Raw genomic sequence first — 20,635 nt, forward strand, 5'->3', positions numbered from 1 at the left:
CGCTAGGATCACGGGTGTGAGCCACTTTGCATTGCGCCGATGCCTCTTTCCTGGTGCATGCACTGTCACACACTTGTAATCCCAGCTCTCTATACTGATTCACTCTCTGCCCCTACTCTGTTTGTTTGTTTGTTTGTTTGTTTATGTTTCGTTTGGTTTGGTTTCATGAGACTGGATCTCTATGCAGCCCTGGCTGTCCTGGAACTCACTATGTAGACCAAACTGGCCTAGAACTCACAAAGATCTGTTTGCCTCCACCTTCTGCCTCTTCTGCCTCTGCTTCTTCCTCTTCCTCCTCTTTTAAGGAAAGGCAGTCTAGATTTCATTTTCTAAGCCATACAGTGGCTAGGTGTGGTGGCTCATACCTGTAATTCCAGCAAGTGGTAGGCGAAAAGCAGAAAAATAAAGAATTACATGGAATTGGGGCTGGTGAGATGGCTCAGTGGGTAAGAGCACCCGACTGCTCTTCTGAAGGTCGGAAGTTCAAATCCCAGCAACCACATGGTGGCTCACAACCACCCGTAATGAGATCCGATGCCCTCTTCTGGTGTGTCTGAAGACAGCTACAGTGTACTTTACATATAATAAATAAATAAATCTTTTAAAAAAAAAAGAATTACAGAGAATCAGAAGTTAACCTGTGCTGAACAGCAAGCATATCATTGCTTGAGTGTACCACGTTTTTCTTAAAGACTCCTCTGCCAATAAACAAAGGTTGTGTTCAAATATGTATGAGTTTTATTAAGAACAAACCCACCACCATCTCCACTTTACTGACAAACACACTAAAGTCCAGACAAGGGGAAAACATCACCAGAGGTCACACACTGAAAACTACTGCTGCTTCCAGTTCCCCTTTCCGTTCTGTATCCTTCAACTTATCCGTTCCTGCTAGTGTGTCCCTGCCGGCCCAGCTTTCTGCAGCAAGCCCCGGGCAAGCCAGCTGTCTCTCAACCTCAGCCTACAGGATTCTTGCAGGCTTCTTAGAGACAGCCAGCTTTCAACGCGGAGGCAGCGCTCCTTCAGACCCCCAGCCAGCAGGGGGAAGCGTAGCCACGGTCGCGGATAGCACCCGCTTGCTCTCTTCGTGGTGTTCCTTTTTTCTTGAGTCCCCCAAGACACTTCCGGGACACGCGGAACTTTGGTGCAGCCGGATGCTGCGCGCTGAGACGCTGGCTGAAAGGCGGCAGGCGGTGTTTCCGGCAGTGTTAGTGGTCCGCCTTGAAACGCCGTGGCCAAGGGAAAATGGAGACAATTTTAGAGCAGCAACGGCGCTATCATGAGGAGAAGGAACGGCTTATGGATGTTATGGCCAAAGAGATGCTTACGAAGAAGTCCACGGTGAGTGAGCCGTGGTCCGGGCCGCATCAGGAGGCGGGCCTGGGTCCTTTGCCGAGCCCTCGCGCTGTATTTGGCCTCGGAGCTTCTCTGCGCCCCATCCTCACCCTCCTCCTAAGCTGGCTCGGCACTCTGGCCTCGTTAACGTCCTCCGAGGGCCCCTCAATCTTCCTGCTTCAGCCCCTGGGACCTAAACCAATAAGCGCATCACCCCTCGGGTGCTCTTTCCAACTGCTAAACTCAAAGTAACAACGTATGTGTTACCGTTTGCCTTTCTGCAGCTTCGGGACCAGATCAATTCCGATCACCGCACTCGGGCCATGCAAGATGTGAGTGCGCCGCCGTCCGCTTCCCCTGGGGTCGGGCTGGGCGGGAAAAGTGCAGGCTGGGAAGGTTGAGTGGCCCTGCGTGATTTCTACCCCTGAGTTCTTAGACAAGCCCCTCTAGGGTACCTAATCAGATGTCCTATCTCTGCCTCCCAAGTGCTGGGATTAAAAGTGTATGCAACCACCTCGGGATCAAGCTGTCTCTTAAAAGTGGTGGAACTTTGAAGACCATGTATCTCATGAGTTTTCCTTGGGTTTTGCCAAGACATCCTTTCTTGTTTACTTAGCCCTGTGGTACAAATTTGCTTCATTCTGATGGCTTTGCGCTTCTGTTTCAGAGGTACATGGAGGTCAGTGGGAACCTGAGGGATTTGTATGATGATAAGGACGGGTAAGTGACGGTCACATCCCTTCTAACAATTAGTGCTTTTGAGGAGCCCTGGTGAGACCATGGGCTGTGTGCTTTATGCTCTTCGGGTTTGTTGATATCTTGCAGACTGCGGAAGGAGGAGCTCAATGCTATCTCAGGACCCAACGAGTTCGCTGAATTCTATAACAGACTCAAGCAGATAAAGGAATTCCATCGGAAGCACCCAAATGAGGTAAGGCCTCCCAACTTAGTGTCCTTAGACCTGGCCGTTAACAAAAGGGAAAGATGCAAAGGAAATGGAGCTATGCCATGTAGATGTCACTCCAAGAAAGAACGTGCCACTTCACTGCATGTTAAGTGACATCCTCTTGGCATCCCTCTGCAGTAAGAGAACACGGTGAAGCACTAGGGCTGCTTCACAAGAATGTCTCCTACTCAATATACTGTGCACCTAGCTCTGCCCTGAAATCTACCAACACAGTGGTGCTCTGTTCACTTGCAGAGGTCGTTACCCCTTCAGGATTCATGTCCAATGCCAGCTTTTTCGTAAAATATCTCTTGGACTGCCTCCTCCAAAGGAGCCCTTCCTTAGCATGCTGTGTTTTGTGCCAATCAATGTCTGCCCGGCTATGCAGCAAGGGAAGTGGAGAACACTAAGTAGGCAGCTCTGTACACTCAAGGTCAAAGCCAAAGCAAGTCTTAGAAGCCCAGGCCTGTGTGTGCCTGAGACATCGCCAGGCCCACCTGAACTCTTCTCCTTCCCTCAGATCTGTGTGCCAATGTCAGTGGAATTTGAGGAGCTGCTGAAGGCTCGAGAGAATCCAAGTGAAGAGGCACAAAGTAAGTAATGGTTACTGTTTCTTCCTGGGGCTTCAGGCCATTCTCAGCTATAGAGCTAGGACCTATGGCTTGGTTTTTTTTGTTTTGTTTTGTTTTTCAATCTGTTTTTATTTTGTCTGTGTGGGTAATTTGCCTGCATATATGTTTGTATACCGTGTGTGTGTGTGTGTGTGTGTGTGTGTGTGTGTGTGTGTGATGGCCTCAGGAAGCCAGGAGAGGGAATTGGATCCACTCCGACTGGAGTTACAAATGGTTTTGAGCTACCGTGTAGGGACTGGGACTCAAACTCAGGTGCTGTGCAAGAGCAGCCAGTATTTCTAAATGCTGAGCCACTTCTCTAGGTCCTAGAACGTCGTGTCTCTAAAAACAAATAAATAAAGGCTGATTGTGGTGGAGTATACATTTAATCTCAGCTCTCAGTAGTTCTCTGAGTTAAATAAATGCCAGACCTTTTATTTTTTTAATTGTATGGTGAGTTAACATCTTTTTTTTTTTTTTTAATTTGTTTATTTGTATCTGCATTGGTGTTTTGCCTACATGTATCTGTGTTTGAGGATGTCAGATCTCTGAGTGGAGTTACAGACAGTTGTGAACTGCCATGTGGGTGCTAAGAATTGATCCCAGGTCCTAATGAAGGCCACTCATTGCTCCTAACCATTGAGCTATCTCTCCAGCCCCATTTTTTTGTTTTGTTGTTTGTTTTGATGTGACAAGGTGTCTCTGTATAGCCCTGGAACTCACTCTATAGATCAGGTTGGCCTCGAATTCAGAGATGGCCTGCCTCTGCCTCTCTAGTGCAAGAATTAAAGGCGTTAAAAGTGTGTACCACTGCCCAGTTTGCTTTCTCTCTTCTTTTCTTTTCTTTTCTTTTCTTTTCTTTTTTTTTTCTTTCCTTTTCCTTTCCTTTTCCTCTCCTCTTCTCTTCTCTTCTCTTCTTTTCTTTTGTTCTTTCGTTCTTTCTTTCTTTCTTTCTAAAAGATGGGATCTCAGGGCTGGAGAGTTGGCTCAGTGGTTAAGAGCACTGACTGCTCTTCCAGAGGTCCTGAGTTCAATTCCCAGCAACCACATGGTGGCTACAGTATGCTCATATAAAGATAAGTAAATCTTTTTTTAAAAAGAAAGAAAGAAAAAAAGGGATCTCTCCATGTAGTACTGGCTATCTTGAAACCTGTTTGGACCAGGCTGGCCTCAGACTCACAGAGATATGTGCTAATAATCCTGGTTAGTCTGTTTATTAGTTTGTTTGTTTAATTGTGTATGTGTGGTGTGCATACAAAGGCGTATGCGTAGGGGCATGTGTGTCAGGGACAACTTTATGAAATTAGTTCTCTCCTACTTTTACCTGGGTTTTGGGGTATGACCTCAGGCCTGAGAATGATCTAGCTGGCTTTTCTTTTCTTTTTTTTTTTTTGGTCAGGGACATACTATGTATTTCATACTGGCCCTGAACTCTGTTTTTTCGATGACACATGCCTGTATTCCCAGCACGTAGGTAGAAGCAGGCAGATGAGTCTGCGGCCAATGTAAACTACCTGAAACCCTCTGTAATCCCCACCTTCTAGGACCTCAGGAATTGGTAGCTGGGTTCCTACACTATATTGACACCCTGATGATCTTGCACAAAATGCTTCTTTGTGTTCTCTAAGCTTAAAGTGAAAACCTACCTCTGTCATTTGATGAGAGCAGAGAGGACATTAAGTGACGGGCTACCTCGTAGAACTTCTAAAAGATAGTGCATTTGAAAGAGCAAGTTCAAGAAAGTAGCCTATAACATCTGAATCATTGACATGTGTGATTCCTTCAGACTTGGTGGAGTTCACAGATGAAGAGGGATATGGTCGCTACCTTGATCTCCATGACTGCTACCTCAAATACATTAACCTGAAGGCATCTGAGGTAAGGCCTGGAGAGTGGAGAGAGTCTCATTCTTGGGACTAAGTCAAGATAAAGCAAGTAGGGAGTCCCCCACCCCCAAGTAACTTATGTAGATATTAAGTAAATAACTCTATTTCATGGATTAAACACTATTTATAAAGAAAGTCAGGGTCGGGGCTAGTAAGATGGCTCAGTGGTGACTCACAACCATCCGTAATGAGAAACAAATAATAAAGAACCTATGGACCAGAGCGAGTGGGGCCAAGAGCGAACGGGGACTGGAGCAAGTGGAAGAAAGGGAAGGGGGAAGAAGAAAAAAAGAAAACAGAAGAAAAAGAAAAAAAAAGAAAGTCAGAGTCTTACAGTTAATATAGCAAGCCTATTATTTTGTTTATTAATTTGTTCATACAACAAAATTACTTTTGTAAAAATAAACTATCTGGGCAGTCCTATAGCCCCTCAGGGTGGTTGTAGGCACCTGGGCACAGCAGCATCAGGTGATTGAGCCTCCAGCCTGGTAAGCGTACGCCTAGCCACGTGCCCCCTTACCCCTGGGCTCTGCACCCTGATGTTGCATGAGTACTAAGCCGGGTTGGATCGATGGTGAAATACTTCCTGGGCCAGAATGTGCTCCTAAGTTCCTGGGACCAAGTGTTCGCTGCCTTCTGGCAACAGTACCCAAGTCCCTATAGCAGACATGTCTTGACCAAAGACACAGTGCACCAGGAGGTCAGCCCTGTCCAGAGGCTTCTGACCCAGACCAACAAGATGCCACATTGAGCAGAGCGACTGTTTCCTGCCATTGCTGCTCACTCAGCATACGTCCTGGAGGACTCTGTTGTGGACCCACAGGATCAGACCATGGCCACCTTCACCTGGAACACCAACCGTGCCTGGCTGGTGTAGGAGGAGGAGCGATGTGCTTACTGTGTGAGCTCTGACAATAGCTGCTGGGCAGAGATCCATCAGGAAGCCTGGGCCTCCTCTAGCTTATTTGGCATATCCAGAGCTGTCTAGAAATTTGATCTTGCCTGGTTCACAAGCAATGTGACCAAGACAGTAAAGGGCTTTGAATATATCCTGGCCAAGCTACAAGGTGAGACCCCCTCCAAAACACTTGTTGAGACAGCCAAAGAGGCCAAAGAGAAAACAAAGGAGACAGCACTGGCAGCTACAGAGGAGGCCAAAGACCTGACCAACAAGGCTACCACCAAGCAGCAGCAGCAACAGCTTGTATAGCTCACTTCCTCTCCCTCTCCCCAGTGTACTTGATTATTAAAGATCAACCCGCAGCCCTCTCTGCTGTCTGGGGTGGTGGGTCAGGGCACTGTCCTGGTCAGCATCTGTCTGCTGGGCAGAGGGGTGCAGTGACTTGCCCAAGGTCGCCGCAGGGTGCAGGTGATCGTCTGTATGCTCCAGGAGGGCAGGGCTTCTTGTTTTATTCTCTGCTGTGTCCCAAGTACCTGGAACAATATTTAGCATATAACAGGCACTCAGCAAACATATGGTTTGACCCCCCAATAAAATAAAATAAAATATTGGGGGGGTGCTCCTGGGAATGTGTGTAGAAGCCAGATGTCAACAGTGGTGTCTTTCTCCATTTCTCTGCACCTTTGTTGTTCTTGGGTTTTGGTTTTTTGAGATGGTGTTTATAGGCCTGGCTGCCCTGGAACTCACTCTGTAGACCAGGCTGGCCTCAAACTCAAGAGTTCAACCTACCCCTGCCTCCTGAGTGCTGGGACTAAAGGCATGCACCACCACTGCCTGTCTTCTGCCTTTTTAAAAAAATAGATTATTTTTATGTACTTCTTTTTTAAGAGTATTTTGCCTGCATGTTGTCTACACCATGTGTATTCCTGGAGCCCTCAGAGGCCAAAGAGGGAGCTAGATCCCCTGGAACTGTAGTTTCATTACACATGACTGTGAGCTACCATATGGGTCCTGGGAACTGAACCTGGGTCTTCTACAAGAGCATCAAGTGCTCTTACCAGTAAGGTCCCGCCACCTTATTTTTTGAGACAGGGTCCCTCACTGGACCTGGAGTTCATCCTTTCAGCTATGCTGGCCGGCTAGTAATCCCCCAGGATCTCTGCCTATCCATCACTGGGCCTCTGGGTATGTACCACTTGTCCAGCTTTCACATGGGGACTGGAGACTTGTACTTAGGTTCTTACACTCACACTGTGAGCACTTGGTTCACAGAACCATCTCACTGCACGAAGATAAATACCTTGTTTCTTTGTTTGTTTGCTTGTTTGTTTCCTGAGACAGGGTTTCTCTGTGTAGCCCTGGCTGTCCTGGAACTCACATTGTAGACCAGTCTGGCTTTGAAATTAACAGAGTTCTGCCTGCCTCTGCCTTCCGAGTGCTGAGAATAACAGTATGTGCCACCATGCCTGGCACGTTTCTGAACCCATAAATCCTTCCAGTGTTCTTGTGTTAGGCACTCAGTATGAAATATGTAAGACGTGAGGTATCTGGTCCTTCAGAGAAGGTGGTGTTTATTTGTTGTTTGTTCAGTGACAAGGTTTAAAATGACAGTCTCGGTTCACTAGGAAGTTTAATAGTAAGTTTGTAGGTGGGGCATGGTCGCACTCCTTTAACCAAAGCACTCAGGTGTTAGAGGCAGAAGGATCTCTGTGAGACCTGTTTCAAAAGAAAAGAAAAAAGTTCCTGATGAGGAAATGTCCCCAAGTTCAGCTTCTAACCTTGAAGCTCTGCAGGAAGGTACCTTGTCCTCTTCTGCACCTCCATATATGGCTCAGAGATGCCCAATAAGTGGTTATGTAGATTAACACAGCCATCTTTCTTTTTTTTTTAGATTTATTTATTTATTTATTATATGTAAGTGCACTGTAGCTGTCTTCAGACACTCCAGAAGAGGGAGTCAGATCTCGTTACAGATGGTTGTGAGCCACCATGTGGTTGCTTGGATTTGAACTCTGGACCTTCGGAAAAGCAGTCGGGTGCTCTTACCCACTGAGCCATCTCACCAGCCCCACAGCCATCTTTCAAGACCTTATTTTAGAATGGCAAAAATTATTCCCACTGCCCCACCGTGTGTTGCGGCGCCAGCACAAGCCACGCTTCACCACCAAGAGGCCCAACACCTTCTTCTAGACATAGAGACCCACTGAATAAAAACTTGAGACTGTCAAAAAAAAAAAAAAAAGAATGGCAAAAATCTTTAGGCAGGATCCTGGCCCACCCTGAATATCCAGCCCAGGTTTTACTAGGGCTAATGTTTGTTAACTTGATCTTGTAGAGTTGGTTTCATGTTGGGCAATCTTGTACTCCCTTCAGTAGAATCAGCCTCCGGGATTGTAAGGCAGGCAGGAAAGCCCTAATGTGAGCCAAGCCTCGATACTTGGTCAGAAAACGCTCGATTTGGACCTTGATTTAAAAACAAAAGTGTGTGTGCGGTGGCCTTCAAATATGGGGGTCACGGAATAACTTGAGGGAGTTAGTCCTCTCCTTCCACAGTGTGGGTCTCTGAAATAGAACTCAGATCTTTTTGCTTGGCGGCAAGCACCTTCATCCCCTGAGCCATCTCTGCAGCCTTGTGTGATGTTTTGAAGGTGAGCTGACTTAGCACCTGATTCTGTCATTTGTTTCCTCTTTTCAGAAGCTGGATTACATCACATACCTGTCCATCTTTGACCAGTTGTTTGACATTCCTAAAGAAAGAAAGAATGCAGAGTACAAAAGGTAGGCACTTACAGGTTCCAGGCCGTTTCCAGATTTAGGTAGGATTTCATGGAAAGGGTTGGGTCAGAGTTGTGGCTTTTGTTGTCTGAATACTGGACATGAATGACTTTTGGGTTTATCAGAAGGTAAGGATACTGAGTGTTATGTTTTAGAAATATTTGTGATGCTGTCATGGTGGTGCAAGCCTTTAACCTTAGCATTCCCAAGAGGAAAAGGGCAGGTGGGTCACTGAATTCAGCTGGTCTGCATAGTGAGTTCCAAGCCAGTCAGGGATGCGCAGTGAGAGCCTGCTCAAAAGATAAACGTGTGGGACGTTCTGGTTATGGACAGAGCTATTATGGAAACATCTGTGGTCTTAACACACACCTTCCTTAATTTTGTGTGATTTAGAAAGAAGTCTGTTTGGGGACCTCTGAGGTCTTGTAGTTTAATGGGGAAAGTGTCCAAGCTAAGTGATGTGCTTGGATCAGGTATTAAGCAGAAAGTACTGTAGACTTGGCCACACTTCTCATTAATGTTCCCCAAGCCATAGGCCTTCAGTTCTAAGCCTGCAAGTACAAATGAGCAGGCACACACACGAGACACACACACACACTTTCTGTCTGTCTGTCTGTCTGTCTGCCTGCCTGCCTCTCTCTCTCTCATATGCTATGAGTTTTACTTTATCAACTATTATTAGAAATTAAGTATGGTTTGCAGGGCATAGCAGGATGTCACAGGTAGAATTGCTTCCTTGCTATAATGGCTTCCTTGTTGCATGGTTCTCTGCAGATACCTGGAGATGCTGCTGGAGTACCTACAGGATTACACAGATAGAGTGAAGCCCCTTCAGGATCAGAACGAGCTCTTTGGGAAGATTCAGACCGACTTTGAGAAGAAGTGGGATAATGGCACCTTTCCTGGATGGCCGGTGAGCTCCAGTGGGGTTCATGCCAAGGAAGCGAACTAATTATTTTATTCTTGAGTCTCTGCTTCAAGACGTTGGATGTCAGTCCCTCAGTATCAGCTCCATCCTGAGGCCGGCATTCTTTGTACACTTGGAACAAGATTTGTCAGGACCCACTAGACATTGTCTGGGCCCTGGGTTTTTAACAAACATACCCAGATTGCTCTGTGACTCCTGACCAAAATCTGATCAGTTTGTATGATTAGAATCTATGTTTGTTTTTAAGAATTGTTTGTTTATTTTATTTATGTGAGTACACTGTAGCTGTCTTCAGACATACCAGAAGAGGACATCAGATCCCATTTCATAAGGTTGAGAGCTACCATGTGGTTGCTGGGATTTGAACTCAGGACTTCTGGAAGAGCAGTCAGTGCTCCTAACCACTGACCCATCTCTTCAGCCCAAATTTGTGTATTTTTACTTCTTTTGATAAACTTGAGCTTTCAGGAAGAAAACTAGCTGTCTGATACTTTTTTTTTCTTCACTTCTGTATGAATTGATCATTATTTGTAAATGTGTTTAAAGAAAGGGACCAGATAGTCCTGGGAAGTTAGATAGCTCCATTACCTTCAGTCTTCTCATTAGCCTGGATCGTAATAAACTTCCTCTACCTGCCAGAAAGAGACAAGCAGCGCCCTGACTCACGCGGGAGCCCATCTTGATCTCTCCGCATTCTCCTCCTGGGAGGTATGTTCTATGACACTACATGACACTGCTCTTACTTGGCTGGCTGTCTTTCTGACAGTGGTGGTGGCAATAAATGTATTGTGTAGGAGTAGGTATATGTCTCTGAGCGTGCATGTGTCTCTGCGTGTGCCACAGCATGCATGTATCACAGCGTGCATGTGTCTCTGCGTGTGCCACAGCATGCATGTATCACAGCGTGCATGTGTCTCTGCGTGTGCCACAGCGTGCATGTATCACAGCGTGCATGTGTCTCTGCGTGTGCCACAGCGTGCATGTATCACAGCGTGCATGTGTCTCTGCGTGTGCCACAGCGTGCATGTATCACAGCGTGCATGTGTCTCTGCGTGTGCCACAGCGTGCATGTGTAGATGATGAGTTGTGGGAGCTGATTCTCTCCTCTACCACTGAGTCTTGGGGCTCAAACTCCGGTCACCCCTTCCTTGACTGTGGGCATTTTTTTTCCTTGTTGAGATATCTCACTAGCCCTGGCCATCCTTCAGAGGGACTGCTTGCTCTCCTGTATTCAGTGTCTTAGACTTGTCACAATACCACTTCTGAGGGCAGGCATGTACAAGGGATATGAAAAGATCAGAAGGGAAAAACCTTTTAACATCTCGGAAAACTAGATTTCAGAGACCTGTGAGATGATGTCATAGAAAGTCAGAGGGGAGCTGAGGCAGGAACATTGCTGTGAATTTGAGGCTGGCTTTAGAGTAAGATCTGTCTCCAAACACAAAGTCAGTAATTCCAAAACGAGGAGCTAGAGACAAGAGTTCAGTTGGTGGAGGGTTTGTCCAGCGTGTGTGAGGTTCTGGGTTCAGTTCCCATCTCTGCAAAAAATACTGCTATGAATGGTCTTCCTACAGAGAGCCACTAAACACTGCCTTCCCAGTACGACTGAGCCTAGACGTGGCAGTAGTCAGTCTTTGGGAACTGAAAGCTAGGGTTGACTGTAGAATGTAGTCTTACCTGGGGAGAAAGCTGATCATGTTGTGTTGTAACTGATTTCTCTTTTCTAGGAGTTGGCATCCCTGGGTCTGGATAGGTTGAAATCTGCACTATTGGCATTGGGCCTGAAGTGTGGCGGGTAAGAACCTGGTTTTGCTATCAAAAATCCTAGTGACTGTATGTTTGGATGATCATCTAAGTGGCTCTGATTTTGTTGTTTGATTGCCCCAAACTGTCAAAATCATTTTGTGCAGTGCATGCTGGTGAATGCCTTTAACCCCAGCACTGAGAGAACAGGCAAGTCTGTGAGTCAGAGACCAGCCTGGTCTACAATAGTGAGTGTCTTTTAAAAAGAAAAAAGATAACCTGTATCCCTTACCACCTCAGGACCCTAGAAGAACGAGCTCAGAGGCTCTTCAGCACCAAAGGAAAGTCTTTGGAGTCACTCGACACTTCTCTGTTTGCCAAAAATCCCAAGTCAAAGGGCACAAAAAGGTAAGTAGCTGGGACGCTCCACTCTGGGTCTACATGTCTTTCCCATGGAGTCTGCTTTCTACTTCTCCTTTTACTTTACTTTTTCCCTCTAAGACAGGCTCTCCCATAACTCAGATTGGCCTCAAGCTTGCTAGTATTTAGGCAGGACCTTCAGCTTCCCCCTTGGCAGTGACCCTTTTACCTCCATCTCCAAAAGGATGCTCTTGCAGGCATGTGCTACCATGCCTGGGTTTGTGTGTTTGTCTTGTTTTGTTTTGTCTTGCATTTTGTTGTTTTTTGAAATAGGGTCTCACTGTGTAGCTCTGACTGTACTATGTAGACCAGACTGGCTTCAAACTCACAGACATCCACCTGCCTCTGTCTCCCCAGTGCTGGGATTAAAGGAGGGCACCATTAAACCCAGCTAAGGACACATCTTTCTTCCTTCCTTTCTTTCTTCCTTTCTTCCTTCCTTTCTTTCTTTCTTTCTTTCTTTCTTTCTTTCTTTCTTTCTTTCTTTCTTTCTTAATTGAATTTTTTCTTTTATTGAAGGTAGATTATTGTCTCCTACAATTTATCCTGATTATAGTTTGCCCTCCCTCTATCCCTCCTAGCTCTTCCCACCTCTCCTCCCCTCCCCTTCAGTTTCACTCCCTTTCTGTCTCTTATAAGAGAAAAATAAGCTTCTAAGAAATAACAGCCAAACATGACAAAATAAAATATACTAAGGTGAAGCAAAAACTATGATATCGAAATTGGACATGGCAGCCCAACAGAAGGAAAGGAGTCCCAAGACTCATGGCTCTAGGTCACATGTTTTAAGGGCACCCTGAGCTAGATTTTTTTCTCCTTTACTTTTACTAGTGACAGCTACATACTTATATAGGGTATTGGTTTTTGGTTTGGCCGTTTTTTCCCCTCATTCTCACAGTCAGGGGTCCCCTAAAAATCCTAAGCCAATAGCTGTAATATATACCCAGAGGACCTGGTGCAGCCCCGTGCTGGCCCTGTGCGTGCTGCTTCAGTCTCTGAGCTCAGCCGCCCTGCTTTGTCGAGGAGTCAGAGGGCTTTTGTTTTCCTGCTATCCTCTGTCTCCCCTGGCTCTGGTCCCTTTCTCTGCCTCTCCTTCATGGGGTTAGCTGAGCTCAGAGGGGAGGGATCTGTTAGAGACCTCCCACTCAGCCTCTCTCTCCACAGAGTGTCTGTCTGCTGTGGGTTCTGCATCCGTTCCCTTCTGCTGCGGGAGAGAGCTGCTCCCATGAGAATTGGATAAAGCACTAGGGTCTAGGTCACATGTTTTAAGGGTACCCTGAGCTAGATTTTTTTCTCCTTTACTTTTACTAGTGACAGCTGCATACTTATACAGGGTATTGGTTTTTGGTTTGGCCATTTTTTCCCCCTAATTTGATATAAGAAGCCTGGAAAATGGTTGTTACTCTGATTTTTTGCAAGGACTTGGGAAATTGCCAAATGTGGCCTTCCTTGCAGTTGCAGAGCAGCCGAGTTAGAACGTTGTATCATTATTTGCTTTCAGGGCTTCCTATATACTGCATTCCTTTGTAAACTATAGTGGTATGGGACAGTTGAAGTGGTCTTAGCAGATCATTCACTGTATACGCAAAGTCCAGAGGAGACACCCCGACTTCTTTCTAAGAGGTAACCTCAGGATGTAAGCAGAGAGCCTAGGCAGCCTTGTGTGGCGTCGCTCCCATGCTTGAGACTGTCTTAGTTTGGTCACAGAGACAGTGTTCCTGACAGGGAATTAAGCTTTAGGTGCAAAAAGAACCCTTAATTGATACAGTTTGTTTTGTTCTCAGAGACACTGAGAGGAACAAAGACATTGCTTTCCTGGAAGCCCAGATCTATGAATACGTGGAGATTCTCGGGGTAAGTGCATTCTTCTAGAGCCTCGCCGCTGCTTGGGGTGGATTACATAGGAAGGAATTTTTTTCTTTTTTTAATGTTCACATAAGGAAGAGGGATGGGCAGTAAACTAATTCACCTCAAAATGTGGTTCTCTTGACGTCCTTGGCTTCTTTGGGCTCCTGTTGTGTTGTTAGGTGATATTCCCAAGGCTGCCCAATTCCCTCCAGGCCAGACATAGACAACAGACCCTACCCCATGTCCCCTTACAGCCGGATCAAGAATAATGAGGCTCTTGGCTGAGCCTCAGGGGGTGACCCAAGAAGTAGGCACTCAAAAGGCAACTCAGCAGCGCTTCAGGTGTGATTTACTGTGACACAGCAGTTTGCCCATGTTGAAATTGTGAAGCCTAGCAAGGCTAGAGGAGGGCCGGTACCAAGGTAGCTGTGGATAATCTCCTCTTGTAGTCTCTTAGGAAGTGCCAAGGGTAACCCTTCATACCTTCCTCCTTGGTTTGAGGTACCGTCTCTCCTGTTTCTGCTGCACTCGATGCTCCAGGCTAGTATGCCCACGGGCTTCCAGGCGATTCTCCTGTCTCCGTCTCCCATGGCAGACGCTGCGTCTCCCATGGGAGCGCTGCGGTTGCAGGTGTGGCTTTTTACACAGTTTCTGAGGCATGGACTCGGGTTATCAGGCTGCCTGACAAGAACTTCTTTTTTTTTTTTTTTAATGTTTTTTCTGAGACAGGGTTTCTCTGTATAGCCCTGGCTGTCCTGGAACTCACTCTGTAGACCAGGCTGGCCTCGAACTCAGAAATCCGCCTGCCTCTGCCTCCTGAGTGCTGGGATTAAAGGCGTGCGCCACCACGCCCGGCTTGGCAAATACTTCTAAACTAGCTGAGTTGTCTTGCCAACCTGACTTAGCCTTATTTTACAACCAAACCTTATTTTTGAAAGTGAGGAGCCAGCAAGAGTTAGAGGAACTGTCCCTCCATGTCCTGTACTGAGTACTCTGACTTCATTTTGCCTTTTCTTCATGTCTCACCTCAGGAACAGCGACAGCTCACTCATGAAAATGTTCAGCGCAAGCAAGCCAGGACAGGCGAGGAGCGGGAGGAGGAGGAGGAGGAGCAGATCAGCGAGAGCGAAAGTGAGGACGAAGAGAATGAGATCATTTACAACCCCAAGAACCTGCCGCTGGGCTGGGACGGCAAGGTAAGGTCTCAGGGCCCTCTGTCCCCTTCCATCATGGGCATGCCTGAGCTCGGAAATCTCATGCAGTCGCTTTCCTTTAGCCCATCCCCTACTGGCTGTACAAGCTCCACGGCCTGAATATCAACTACAACTGTGAGATCTGTGGGAACTACACCTACCGAGGGCCCAAGGCCTTCCAGCGGCACTTTGCGGTAAGGAGTTGAAAGCCACTGTTCTTGGGAACTAAGTAGAAACACACCACTTTAGAAAGAGAAGAGGACGGGAGCAGCCTGTGAGGGCCATTGGTGTCCAGAGCTGAAAGGCATCAGAGGCTGGGTTGGCGGCTGTAGCCCCGAAGCCTGGGCTGCTCTCTGGAGCTGCTGCCACTCTGCTGTGGAACGTGGGTTTGGCTTTCCCATGCTCGTCCTTGTACCTTTCCCTCCTGTTTTTCTGCAGCATCTTGGATCATTTCTGGCTTTTGGTCATTTCTCTGCATTGTTATTTAAGGGGGCTGGGCAGGTTTTGATTTTTTCAAGTTTTAAATGGGCCCTTGCTTCTTTGCAGAAGAAGTAAACTAAGCTTTGATATTTACCAACCTGTTGTTGACACGAGTAGAGTCTGAGTACCACCTCGTCGGTGGGCTCACCCTTGCTGCATTCTGCCCTTCACTTTTGGAGGGCAGTTACATAATGGAAAAGACATTCCGTATTAGACAAACATGGCAAGTGATGTGAGCTTCCCTCTCAGACCTGTTACCAGCTGCTCCCAGGTCCTTTCTCTGGGTCCCTGAGTGGCCTCTGAACTTTTCTTAGCTGGGTGGGGTTAGTGTCCAGGGTTAAGCCTGTGCTAGCTTTCTCTAAGACCTGAAGCTGTGGATTCATCTCGCTCTCCCTGCTCCTCCATCCTCCATACCTGCTCAGCAGTTTGCTCCTGAGCCTCCAGAAATGCCAGTCTGCCCTCACGGCCCCGCAGGGGTTTCTGGGTTGTGCCAGCTTCTGCCTAGCACCGAGTGACGAGTCCCAGGCATACTTCTCTGACACCACTAACCCTAGAACCTGAAGTTTGTCCACCTGAGATAGTGCAGCACTGCTTGGCAGTGTCGGCCTGTGTCAGTCCCAGCCCGCTGTGTAGACACACCCCAGAAGGAGTGCTGCCTTTCGCTGGGGTAGGGTCTATGGTAGAATGAAGTGGGTGCTGCCTCAGCCATCCCTGTTTCATGCTGTCCCTCTCCTTCCCTCCAGGAGTGGCGTCATGCTCATGGCATGAGGTGTTTGGGCATCCCAAACACTGCCCACTTTGCAAATGTGACACAGATTGAAGATGCTGTCTCCTGTAAGTAAGCTTGCCGACTGTTTCCCTAGCCAGACCAAGTAGCCGCTCCTACAGCTGTCCTAGAACCCTGCTGTCTCCAGGCCCAAGAGCAGGGGTTGTGGCTATAGAAAGCTAAGGCACACATATAATTACTGCATTTTTTATGGGAGCGAGCAAGTCAACAGTACTGATTATATCTCCTTGAAAAGAACCCTATGCTGAGGTTAGAACAGGGTCTTTAGCCTGAATCTATGAGCTTTCCTCTCTGGAGCATTCTGAGAGAGTTATTTGTTACTCTTCTGAAGAGACTTTAATGTGTTCAGAACCACTGATCCAGAAGGAAACAGAAGTGGCTCCATGCTCAGATTCCTCAGAGAGTGACAGCAGCGACGTACTCATTGGAGGAAGGGCCGGGGGTGGGGTGGGGTACGGCAGGGGAATGTGTGCCAGGTGCTTCACCTTGCCTGGCAGCCTCTGCTACTGACACCTTACTACAGGCTCCTTCTCATCCTTACTGCAGGCTCCTTCTCATCCATCTCTGTTAAGTTTCACTTCATGTGAGCCAGACAGTTGGTTTTATTTATTGATGGGTTTGGTTTGGTTTGGTTTTGTTCTAGACAGAGTCTCACAATGTAGCTTGCCTGTCCTGGAACTCACTCAGTAGACAAGGCTGGCCTCAAACTCAGAAATCCGACTGCCTCTGCCTCCCAAGTGCTGGGATTAAAGGTGTGTGCCACCACGCCCGGCTCATCTTACTTTCTTAAAACTTGCAGAACCACCTGCCCAGGGGTGTGGCAGCACCCACAGTGAGCTGAGCCATCCCGTGTCAGTCAGTAATCAAAGTGCAGCACAGCCGGGCAAGGTGGTGCACGCATTTAATCCCAGCACTCAGGAGGCAGAGGCAGGCGGATTTCTGAGTTCGAGGCCAACCTGGTCTACAGAGTGAGTTCTAGGACAGCCAGGGCTATACTGAGAAACCCTGTCTCGAAGAAGAAGGAAAAATAAAAAAAGAAAGTGCAATACTGAAAATCTGATGGGGTATTTTCTCACTTGACGTTCCAAACTAACCAGGACAGAGGCTGAGCATGGAAACAACTCCTTTAATCCCAGATCTCAGGTGACAGAGACAAGATCTCTGAGTTCCAGGATAGCCTGAGCTCGAGGACAACCAGGACTACATAGAGAAACCCTGTCTCAAAAAACAAAACAAGCTGGGCGGTTAATCCCAGCACTTGGGAGGCAGAGGCAGGCGGATTTCTGAGTTCAAGGCCAGCCTGGTCTACAGAGTAAGTTCCAGGACAGCCAGAGCTACACAGAGAAACCCTGTCTCGAAAAACAAAAACAAAAAAAAACAAGACAAAACCAAACCCTAAGCAGGACGCATGTGTGATGCCTTCTAAGCTATGATCCTGTTCATTTTATCCAAGTTTCTCCAGACTGCTCCACACTGCTTCTTTTGAGAGTGTTTCCTTTTTACTGTTGTAATCGTTTGTTTTGTTTTTGAGGCAGGGATATTCATTTAGCACAAACTGGCCTCAATCTCACTATGTAGCCAAGGCTAGCTTTAAGCTTCCTGATCCTTCTTCCTCTGTCTCCCAAATGCTGAGGTTACAGGTGTGTACATCACCCTGATTTCATGAGATTTTCTTTTACAGCAAGGTGAAATCATGATAAATTTCTCAATAAAAGTTTTATCTACAGGTAGTTCTAGATCAGAATTCCATTTGGGGGCTGGCAGTCATTAAAGGAACCTTCAGGGAGCTGGGCGGTGAGGGTGAGAATGACGTAACACTGCACAAGTGGACTGTGGGCCCTAATGACTGCTTATCTCCCATCCTGCAGTGTGGGCCAAGCTGAAACTGCAGAAGGCTTCAGAACGGTGGCAGCCTGACACCGAGGTGGGTGCTAATGTGGAGAGTGTTAGATGTGGCGTCAAGTGACAGCTTCCTCACCTTGCAGAGGAAATTCTCTGTACTAGCAAGTGTAATGAGACAGTGTCTACAAGGTGACTGTGTGAACCTGCTGCCATGCATCTAAGTCTTTGTCATCAGGCAGTTCTCCCACTGAGGACACCAGTCTCCTGTGCTACCCTAACGATTTCTAAAGAAGTCTGTCACTCTTAGGTCTCTGAGGAAAGCATCAGGTCAGAGGTAGTTCTCTCTTCAGAGTGGGGATGTGTCCTGGATGTTGGTCTTGACAGGTCTCAGAGGTGACTACCACACATTGAAGGGGTGGCGGTAACATCCTGGTCCTGTGGAGACTGTCATAGTCTCCTTTATTCTATGTCAGTATTTCAGTTCTGATTTTTCGCATCAAGAACCCTTTCAGCTACAGTGTAGACCTGAAACACAGACTGGCCACCCTGTTGACTCCTGCAGTGGCCTGTGGTCAGAAACCCAGGCTTGGGGACCATTTCACACTGCTGTGTTTGGTCAGCCCTTCCCTGCCAGGCTGCCTTGCCTCAAACGCAGGGCGTTACTTGAAAGACTATGTAGGGATAAGGGTGAGCCACATCTGGTGCCACTCTGGATATCTAGAAATAGCATTGGTTCCCTCTTGGAACTCCGTTGAGAAAGCTATGTGAAGTTAATACTGGTTTCCGGGAACCAGAGTTTGCTGTGGAATTCAGTGTGGAGCTAACAGAGCCATACCTTTTCAGGAAGAATATGAAGACTCCAGTGGAAATGTTGTGAACAAGAAGACATACGAGGATCTGAAAAGACAAGGGCTGCTCTAGTGCTCGGTTCCCTGAGAAGCCTGAGAAAAGCTTCCCCAACCAAATGTTCTTAAAGACTTTTTGCTATGTAGTATCTACCTTGTAGAAACCTTGCAGATTGCAGAGTTGAGATGTGTTTTATCTTTGTTTTATATTAAAAAGATCTGTGGGAAAATAAAGCCAGCCCTTGTTTTGGATGTGTTGTTTCTGAAACCCAAGTTTATGAATTTTTTGTTTTTCTTTTTTGAGACAGGGTTTCTCTGTATAGCCCTGGCTGTCCTGGAACTCACTTTGTAGATCAGGTTGGACTCAAACTCAGAAATCCACCTGCCTCTGCCTCCCAAGTGCTGGGATTAAAGGTGTGTGCCACCACCACCCACCCAGCCTAGGTTTATGAAGTAACTTCGTCCTTTTTGTTTTGTTTTTTTTTAATATTTAATGTATGTGAGTACACTGTTGCTGTCTTCATACACACCAGAAGAGGGCATCTGATCCCATTACTGATGGTTGTGAGCCACCTTGTGGTTGCTGGGATTTGAACTAGACCTATGGAAGATCAGTCAATGGTCTTATCCACTGAGCCATCTCTCCAGGCCCCATCCTTTTGTTCTTAATGCCTTCTAGCCTTGTTCTCACCAGCTTCCACAGTGGCTTAGATTTAGGAGGTAGTTATTACTGCCTAAATATGATTCTGTATGTGTCTCACTGACAGCCTAGGCTACCAACTCCCATCTATCCTACCTCAGCCTCCTGTGTGCTGAGATTACAGATCTGTGCTGCCACATTGGGCATGTGTCAAGTAATTGAGACCTAACTTTTCTCCCCGTCACTGCCACTTCCCAAATGAGCATCATGCCAGCATGAACTCTGCCCCCAGTTGAGTGCCAGCCATTGGTGTGCATACAAGAGCAAACAGGAGGTTGAGCTAGGCCTGAAGGCTTAAAATGGCTTCAAGGTTTGCCTGTTTTATTTGCATAAAGAAATTAGCTATATAGTTGGCCTTAGTCCCAGCACCTGGGGACAGAGGCAGGTATCTGAGTTCAAAGCCAGTCAGGGTGACAAAGTGAGACACTGCCTTAAAAAAATAAAAAAAATGAGCTGGAGCCAGGTATAGTAGCAGAGACCCGCATTTGAAGCTTCCAGACAGCTCAGGCAAGAGGATGGCTGCAAGAAGGAGCTGCTCTGGGTTCAGCACCTGCTATTCCAGACTGCAGAAAGGACTAAGAAGCTCTGCCCAACCTGTGAGGACAGTCACTGAAGGTTGAGTAAAATTACCCAGCGCCCTCTTAGCATGGTGACCCTAAGCTAGTTTGCTTTTCAGGCATTACTTTGAAGAACCCCAACTCTGGCTGGCCATCCTCCATCTTCCTGTTGTCCTTGTCACGCCTCTGGCAGCAAAGGTCTCACCGCTCCTCCTCTGAATTACATTACTCTGGCCAGCCCATTCTTTGTATGGCACCTTATGCTTTGACTCTGCCAGTCTTTAAGAGCTAGATGAGCAACCTCCCCTGGGCTTGTGCAGCAAGGAGCCCATAATCACATCTAATTGAATCAATTAGAAACTGATTGATGGAAACCAGGCCGAGGTGAAGGGAGATGAAGCAAAGCCTTGGGATGGAAAAGCAGGAAGCCCCCAGGCTACAATTGTAGCCCTACTGGGCTGTCAAGGAATGCTCCATTGCTTTGTAGCTGTCATATCCCGCTGAGTAGGTGCCTGAGACTCCAGGGTTAATGAGATGCCCTGTTGTGGTATGGAGGAGAGGTAGGATCAGAGCCTGAGGAGTCCTATGAATTATGCCAGAAATGCCTGGCAAGGAACTGGAGCTCACTTGTTGCAGCAAAGTCTGCTTTTTTTTTTTTTAAGATTTATTTATTATTATATCTAAGTACACTGTAGCTGTCTTCAGATGCACCAGAAGAGGCTGTCAGATCTCATATGGATGGTTGTGAGCCACCTTGTGGTTGCTGGGATTTGAACTCAGGACCTTTGGAAGAGCAGTCGGTGCTCTTAACCACTGAGCCATCTCTCCAGCCCAGTCT

At 47.1% G+C, this 20,635-nt stretch overlaps 1 protein-coding gene, 1 non-coding gene and 1 pseudogene across 2 annotated transcripts; all 3 read left to right on the forward strand.

Annotated features, from left to right (window-relative positions):
- The first annotated feature begins 1,211 nt into the window (after positions 1-1,211).
- Sf3a3 (splicing factor 3a, subunit 3) lies at positions 1,212-18,774 on the forward strand. The gene is made up of 17 exons (NM_029157.3): positions 1,212-1,341; positions 1,620-1,667; positions 2,003-2,055; positions 2,161-2,266; positions 2,802-2,874; positions 4,679-4,770; positions 8,375-8,457; positions 9,229-9,367; positions 10,022-10,090; positions 11,110-11,177; positions 11,426-11,533; positions 13,330-13,399; positions 14,425-14,589; positions 14,670-14,780; positions 15,810-15,900; positions 17,722-17,777; positions 18,539-18,774. The coding sequence occupies exons 1-17, from the start codon at positions 1,246-1,248 to the stop codon at positions 18,614-18,616; spliced, it is 1,506 nt and encodes a 501-aa protein (NP_083433.1). The 5' UTR covers positions 1,212-1,245; the 3' UTR covers positions 18,617-18,774.
- On the forward strand, positions 5,220-6,185 carry Gm12917 (predicted gene 12917; annotated as a pseudogene).
- On the forward strand, positions 18,045-18,153 carry Mir697 (microRNA 697). Its single transcript, NR_030479.1, has one exon. It is a non-coding gene; the product is annotated as a microRNA 697 (primary transcript).
- Positions 18,775-20,635: the final 1,861 nt, after the last annotated feature.

This window comes from Mus musculus, chromosome 4 (genome assembly GCF_000001635.26).
Source record: "Mus musculus strain C57BL/6J chromosome 4, GRCm38.p6 C57BL/6J".
Lineage (NCBI taxonomy): Eukaryota > Metazoa > Chordata > Mammalia > Rodentia > Muridae > Mus > Mus musculus.

What these genes read in the sequence shown, in the direction of transcription:
- Sf3a3 (NM_029157.3), top strand. Translation starts at nt 1,246, where the DNA reads ATGGAGACAATTTTAGAGCAGCAACGGCGCTATCATGAGGAGAAGGAA. An exon ending in TTGTATGATGATAAGGACGG is followed by an intron (nt 2,056 to 2,160) that starts GTAAGTGACGGT and finishes GATATCTTGCAG; the next exon opens with ACTGCGGAAGGAGGAGCTCA. An exon ending in CGCTGGGCTGGGACGGCAAG is followed by an intron (nt 14,590 to 14,669) that starts GTAAGGTCTCAG and finishes GCTTTCCTTTAG; the next exon opens with CCCATCCCCTACTGGCTGTA.